Below are 7501 nucleotides of genomic sequence, written 5' to 3'. Positions count from 1 at the left end.
TAGGCCCTGTAATATGAATATAATTGATTTTAAAATGTGATAATATGGTCATTGAGTGTCTGTGGTAGGCCGTGTAATATTTTAGTTGACCTGGCAAGGACCATTTTGATATTTGTGTGATCCTGCATTAGAACTGAAAAGTTTTGTAATGTATTTAGTGTAATTTAGGTAAGTGTTAGTCTTTATTTTTGTATTAGCATTATTATATTTCAACAGTTGTAACTTTCTGATTGAAGGAATAGTATAACATCTTTTCTTTATTTATCAAACATTTTATATTAAATCAGAATCTGAAAGCACTAAGGTTATTAGTAACTATTATTTTTCAGCTTGCTGACTTAATCGAAAATAATTTAAAAAGTTTAGCCACCCTTGAAACTATGGATAATGGAAAACCATATTGTGATTCTTTTTTTGATTTATCATGTGCTGTTGATGTTTTTCGTTATTATGCTGGTTGGCCTGACAAAATTCATGGGAAAACTGTGCCTGTTGGTAAGGATTTTATTTGTATATTTAAATAATTGGTTTACTGCTATAAAATCCCAAAATTATATAGTCCTTCATGCTTGTTCTAGCATAACTAGAATATTGTTACAAAGTCAATAATCAAACCAAATTATCCTATTTTATTAGTACTACTACTTCTAGCAAGTGCCTGCAGTTGGTCATTAACTCTTTTGAAATGCCCTGACCTATGAAGACAGACGTATTGGAATTTTGGGCCTTTTTTCCGTGGGAACCATCCCTCAGCTGATTAGTAGGTGTTTATCCAATTGTGTTTAGTCATCACCTTAGCAGCCTCCAATCTGCAGTAGTGCCGGTAAGGTTCTGGTCTGGGCACAGGTTGACTTAATCTGTGGGAACCATCCCTCAGCTGATTAGTAGCTGTTGTAGCCAATTGTGTTTAGTCATCACCTTAGCAGCCTCCAATCTGCAGTAGTGCCGGTAAGATTCTGGTCTGGGCACAGATTGACAGCCCCACAAATTGAAAACTCAACCATCCTACTCAGATTAGAATAGGGTGGTAATCTGTTGGAGCCGGTAGGGATTAAAATGAGATCATCAGCATCCACCGTCCAATATCTTCATAGTGAATACTCGGGATATGATAGCAAATTGATGCAGTGAAGGAGGCAAGTGAAGTAGACTGTAGATAAGGACTCAGAACCATATGATTCTATGCAAAGCTAATGTGTATTGGCTTCAATTTACATCTCTAAATTTCTGACCATACCACTTTTCCCCAGCTGGTGGGGATTCCAGAAACCTCATTTATTTTATTTTTTTTATACACTCTATATTTCTATTGGTTCTTTATGGGAATCAACCAATTGAAAAATTTACTGTTGATTTATCTAAATCAAGAGCTAGATACTGTAAATCTCTCTGCTATGGTATGTTAGATGGAATAGTCTGTACTTGTTTTACTGGTAGTTTAACAGAGAAGATAAAGAACTTAGTGGAAGGTCGAAAGTGTATGAAGAGAGATAATAGGAAGTGTGTTACAAGGGATGTAAAATGGATCCACTACGATATCCCAAAAAAAGAGAAAATTGTGGGGGCCACATGCCTCCAAGCAAGAGTATGTATATTAAAGTAAATTATTGTTAATTTTACACTTAGATTAATTGATCAATTGAATTATTTTGTGCAGATTGAATGTTTACGTTACTAAAAATTATTAAATTTCAATACTGAATTTTAAATATAAAGAAAATAAGATAATTTTTATACATACGATCTATTTTCAGATGGTAAGTTGATGACGTACATCCGCAGAGAGCCTGTTGGTGTGGTAGGGCAAATAATACCATGGAATTATCCTGTTCTGATGGCCGCATGGAAATTAGGTCCAGCTCTTGCTGCTGGCTGTACCATTATTTTAAAACCTGCTGAACAGACACCTCTCTCTGCCTTATTCCTTGCTGATCTAATTCGTCAGGTACATGCAAAAATGTAATTTTTAAAAATAATTAACACATACTTCAATTAACATTTCTATTTTCTGAAGGAGATAGTGAGTGACAGTTTATTTGATAGAACATCGGATTTCTGCACTCTACATATATGGAATGCTTGTCTTTACACATTAAATTATATGCTGAAAATAATTTTCATGTCATTGAACCCATGATTTTGTTGAAAATATCCTGTAATATTTCCTGAAGTTAATTTTTCTTGGTGTTTCATTTGTCATGTTTTGCCTAATATATTTTTCCAAAAATCTTTTAAAGGCCAAAGTATTTCTTTGTGGATGGGAGTGTTCCCTTTTTCCAAAGCCTAGTATAATCAATGTATAAGATCGATTTAATTGAACTTGGAGTAAATATCAAAGGTTTGTTTTTGTTTAACAAAATTTTTGCTTTGTTTTCTGAATGTTTAATTGTTTTTATAAGTTGTAAAATTAAAGAAGTTATGTTAAAAAAAATTTTCAGTCTGTTAAAATTGTTTTCCCCCACAAAATAATAATAATATACAACTCCTGGATCAAATAATATACAACTCCTGGATCAAATAATATACAACTCCTGGATCAAATAATATACAACTCCTGGATCAAATAATATACAACTCCTGGAGCAAATCTAAATTGTTCTTAAATCTTTGATGGTAACTTAAAAGCAACTGATAGAGTATAAAAATTTGAAATAAAAAAATACAGTAATGGAACAGAAAGTTTGGTTGAAACTGAAATCAAATTTTAAGTTAAAAGAAAATATTGAATCAGAGGAAAGGAGCTCGGAATTATATTGAAGTTAATCAACTTAAAAGTAATCACTTTTATGATATTATTTTAGGCTACCCACCCAATGAATTATTGAGAACTATTTGTCTTGTAATTTTTATCTCTGAATTGATTTTTCTTTCTGACTACCAACAATTGGGAAGCTTTGTATTCATGAAATGAAAAAAATTTATGTCCTCAGAATAGAAAATTTTCACTCACATTGTACCTTTTATACATTCAGGAACATATTTAGTTCCAAGTCAAATTTCTGTTTGGGCATATTTGATCAAACCGTTAATTCAATAGTGATGAAGTCCGTCAACTTTCTCTTTTGTATCCATAAATGTATTTTCCTTAGATCACCTATATTTGGAAGACGGCTAGTTTGTTTTGGCCCAACTTTGAGACAAATTAGTGTTAAATAGATTTCATCAACTACTTTTACATGTATACACATATATATACTTATACAAGAGAAAAATTCTTTTTGAATAACCTATATTTGAACTATGATTTGTCCTGTAGATTTAATTTCAAATGATAAATCATCAACCTTAAAATATAGGCAATTGCCTTCACTAAGAAATCAACAAAAGAGGGCTTATTTCCAGAAAATGAAAAACAGGAGAATCAGTGAAGACCTATGTATGTATACCTAACTGTGTTGTTGGCAGACTTTTTCTGATTTAAAAAAAAATCATTTTAATAAAAATAAAGAAACTGGAGTGAAATGGAAAATATGCTCTTTAAAGGAAAAACAATGAAATATTTAAAAATATAAATAAACAATGAGATATTTAGAATTATTAAAAATCACAAAATCTAAGAAAGACATAGAAGTTTTAAAATGGAATATATGAAAACATAAAAATTCCATCTATAGAGATTATATTTAAATTAAATGTCAGCCGTTTATTTGATTTGAAATATATTTTTTTGCAGGCGGGTTTCCCAGCTGGAGTTGTAAATATATTAGCAGGGTACGGGCCGACAGCAGGGGCTGCCATCGCCAATCACCCTGCCATAGCTAAAGTTGCATTCACAGGTTCAACTGAGGTAAATGTCAGATTGTATTATCATGTGTTGTGAATTTAATTATTGAAATAAAACAAAAATAATAGCCATTAATATTTTACATTAATTCCAACAATTTTGTAAAAGGTTGGTCATATCATAATGAAAGCAGCTGCATCTTCTAATCTTAAAAGAATATCTCTTGAATTGGGTGGAAAAAGTCCACTCGTTGTGTATCATGATGTTGATAGTAAGTATCAGGATACTTTTTGATAATTTGTGCATTTTTTAAAAATACATTTGAACATCCAAATTTTATCAATTTTAACTTCACTCGAATGATCATTAATGAATAATTGATAACGGACCTAAGGGGATGGGAATGTCATCTTGTTTAAAAATTGTATCATGTTTTTACATTATCTCTTTTATTCACATCAGCCAATACATCACCTCTTCGTACTTACAATTATAGTTCTGTTTGAATTCTACACAAGCCCTAGAATTTTTTGGGTGTATTACTATTTATACCTAAGTAATAAAGTTTATTTTATTATTTAAGTAATATGTAGTATATTGGTCTGATTGTGGTTTGTTGGCAGTTGATGAAGCTGTTGCAATTGCTCATAATGCAATATTTGCTAATCATGGGCAAAATTGCTGTGCTGGTTCTCGAACTTTTGTCCATGAAAAAATTTATGATCAGTTCGTCATCAAAGCTGCCGAAAAAGCTAAAACTAGAATCATCGGAGATCCATTCAAAGATGGTGTTCAACAAGGGCCACAGTTAAGTACCTCTTTATTGCCAACATAAATAACAAAGTTAATAAAATTTTACATTGTTGATTCAATATATTCTATAGATTGATGAGGATGCTTTGAACAAAATTCTTGATTTGATTGAGAGTGGAAAAGCAGAAGGTGCTAAAGTTGAAGCAGGAGGGACAAGACCAACTGACTTACAAGGATACTATGTGTACCCGACAGTTTTTTCTGGAGTTACTGATGGAATGAGGATTGCTAGAGAAGAGGTAGGAAAATAAGTTTAATTCTTTATTCACATTATTTTTTAGATATATTTACTGTTTTCATTGACATTAACACCTGATAGTTCCCTCTCTCAACAAAACTTCTTTAGGTTTACTAACTAATTTCTCTAATTAAAGTTTTACTATTGTCTCAACAGGGAAAGAGTAGAAGAATTCCCAATTCCAATTGAACTCTGTATGCTTCGTAATGTACTATTAATGATTACCAGATAATATTTTCAAATCAAAGTAGAAGTCAATCAGTTGAGGGCTGAAACAAGGGTCTACGTTACAAAAGGGAGAGTAGTAGCTTTTTTTTCCTTGTATATATGGGCACATTTAAAAAATAAAAATACTTTCAAGTCTTGGAAAAACTTCTTTCCCCAAAAAACCTTGAAACTTTAAGAATTTCTTAGGTTTTTGCCTATATCTCCTAAGCAGTACATATTAGCTAAAAAGTTATGGTATAATAAATTGAAAAAAATAACATTCTGGGTCAAATGAGTAGTACATGTTATTAATTTGTTTAAGCGCAATGGTTGAATTATCACAGTCATAAATTATTAGGCTTCCTCAATATGTTTTCTGAGATGCAGGTTGTGAAAATGGTATCAATTTTAAAACCTCGCTTACTATTCTTCCATATTTAGGTCTAATAATATGTTTTTGAAAGTTACAATAGGTAAAAGTTAAATTTTAATTGATTTGAATAAGGAATCCTAATATGTTAGATATATGAAAAAAAGATCGATGTGTAATTGTCCCATCTTTAAATCAATATCATTTACAGTTTGGCACCTATAGTAAAATATATATGGACTCTGTATGTTAATATTATAAAAGTTAAAAATAAATTGATACTCAAGCTTTTTATCCTAAAATCATTAGCATTTTTATTATCTGCAGCTCTGAAAACACGTCAAAGAATCCTAATTTGTGAGAATATTTAATAGTTAAAATAAATTGATGCTGAAGCAGGCAACCTTAAAATCGATTGCATTTTCCCTTCCTGCACCTCCTAAAATGTGTAAATGTACCCTAACATATGTATGTAAAATATATATATTCAAATTACATTGATATATAAGAACATGATATTTAAATCTATAAGTGGTTCTATTTTCTTCTTAATTTATTTAATAAAGTTATGAAAATCATAATGAAAATTATAAACAGCAACAACAATGATAATCTTAAAACAGCTATGATAAGGAAAATCAAACAGGCAATGGGCATGTATGAAAGTACATATGGGTTACTCAACATTTCACTTTACTAGTTTATATCTACAGAGATATTTTCGTTTGTGTATGTTAAATAATGTGAATCAATTAAGAGAAAATTTATACAAGACCTCATAAAAAATAACAAAAACATGAGTATAATTAAAAAGTAATTGATTTATACGATTTAAATTTATGAAAACTGTTAATAATAGAAAAGAAATGTTCAGTAGGTTGGAGTATGAGTACAATATTCGAAGATTCCTTCTATCTTACAACCAGTTACTGTTTTAGTTAATCTCTAACTTGCCCAGTTTTATCTCCCGATCTTGGAACTGTGGCGAAGGAAAATATGAATGAGTAATCATGGTAATTACAAGCTGGAAGGAGATTGAGCTACTAAATTACTAAAACATAATGATTTAACTTGAGACTTGAATTTGACGAAAGATGATGCTGTTCAATTGCTTTGGTTAATGATGCTGTTCAATTGCTTTGGTTAATGATGCTGTTCAATTGCTTTGGTTAGGACTCAAAGGATAAAATCTATTACCCAGAGTTTCATTCTGTTATTCATTCAAACGTATAAAGAGAAACAATGAAGCAAGTGAAGTTTCAATCCACTGCAAAAAGAATTAGATGCAGGGAAATCAGTGGAGAAGAATTGAGTTTTCCATTTCATTGTCCACTCTAAACACTCTTGTGTAATTTCATGCAGAATTACAAAACATAATCTATAAATCTAACTAAAATAATGATTTTCCCTGTTAAAAAATGTGATTTTTGTTTAAAAACTTGATAGGTGATTTGGATAATAACCTTATGTTACACAGAAAGATTCTAATACATTACATAACTTCCACCTACTACCCAACTTTTTTTTCTTTTATTAATCCTTGCTTGGTTTCCAAACAGCAACTTCTTTATTATTCATGATGGTGGTCGTTGCACATATTATGTATCGTATCATACTATACTATATATCCATTTGTAGCTTAATTAAAAAAATAATATTACTATGTTTTCATGGTTTTTTATGATGATAGTCAAAAAGTCTTAACAATCATTGGAACAAGAAAAAACCTATCTTCTATAATTTATACATTTTTTATTACTACTAACAATTAGAGATGCTTAATTAAGTCAAATTAACAAACTGAAAGGGTATTTAAGTGGAAGCTGCAACTATTTTTCAAAAATGAATGGAATATGGTCCGGGTGCGGTAAAAAAAACAACTCAAATAGTAAATAATTATACTATTTTATTGAGCCAACGTTTCGCCCCACGTTGCAGGGCTTTGTCAGGGCTAAAAAAGATACAAACACTATAGTTACAAAAAGGAAAAAAAAGAAAAAACATAAGCGTAAAATAACAGGGGTATAAAATGAAAAGTAAGATATAATAAGAAAAATTAAAGGTGGTAAATAGTAAATGAAAAGGGTAATAGTAACAGATAGATAAGAGAAGAAATATTAAAGAAAGTACAAATAAAGAGACGAAAAAA

General features: G+C 30.4%; 1 protein-coding gene across 1 annotated transcript in view; it reads left to right on the top strand.

The window, feature by feature from the left end:
- Window positions 1-7501, top strand: part of LOC106688456 (aldehyde dehydrogenase 1A1) — a 13631-nt gene that overhangs the window by 1170 nt on the left and 4960 nt on the right. The window contains exons 4-9 of the mRNA XM_014432925.3: window positions 330-495; window positions 1755-1945; window positions 3674-3787; window positions 3893-3995; window positions 4348-4532; window positions 4609-4776. Of these exons, the coding sequence (XP_014288411.1) occupies window positions 330-495; window positions 1755-1945; window positions 3674-3787; window positions 3893-3995; window positions 4348-4532; window positions 4609-4776 (927 nt within the window). The remainder of the gene's footprint in view (window positions 1-329; window positions 496-1754; window positions 1946-3673; window positions 3788-3892; window positions 3996-4347; window positions 4533-4608; window positions 4777-7501) is intronic.

This window comes from Halyomorpha halys, unplaced genomic scaffold (assembly GCF_000696795.3).
Source record: "Halyomorpha halys isolate HHAL.00 unplaced genomic scaffold, Hhal_1.1 Scaffold1129.1, whole genome shotgun sequence".
NCBI classification, from domain to species: Eukaryota; Metazoa; Arthropoda; class Insecta; order Hemiptera; family Pentatomidae; genus Halyomorpha; species Halyomorpha halys.
The sequence above is the reverse complement of the archived record's forward strand: the minus strand, read 5'-3'. Positions and strand labels throughout refer to the sequence as shown.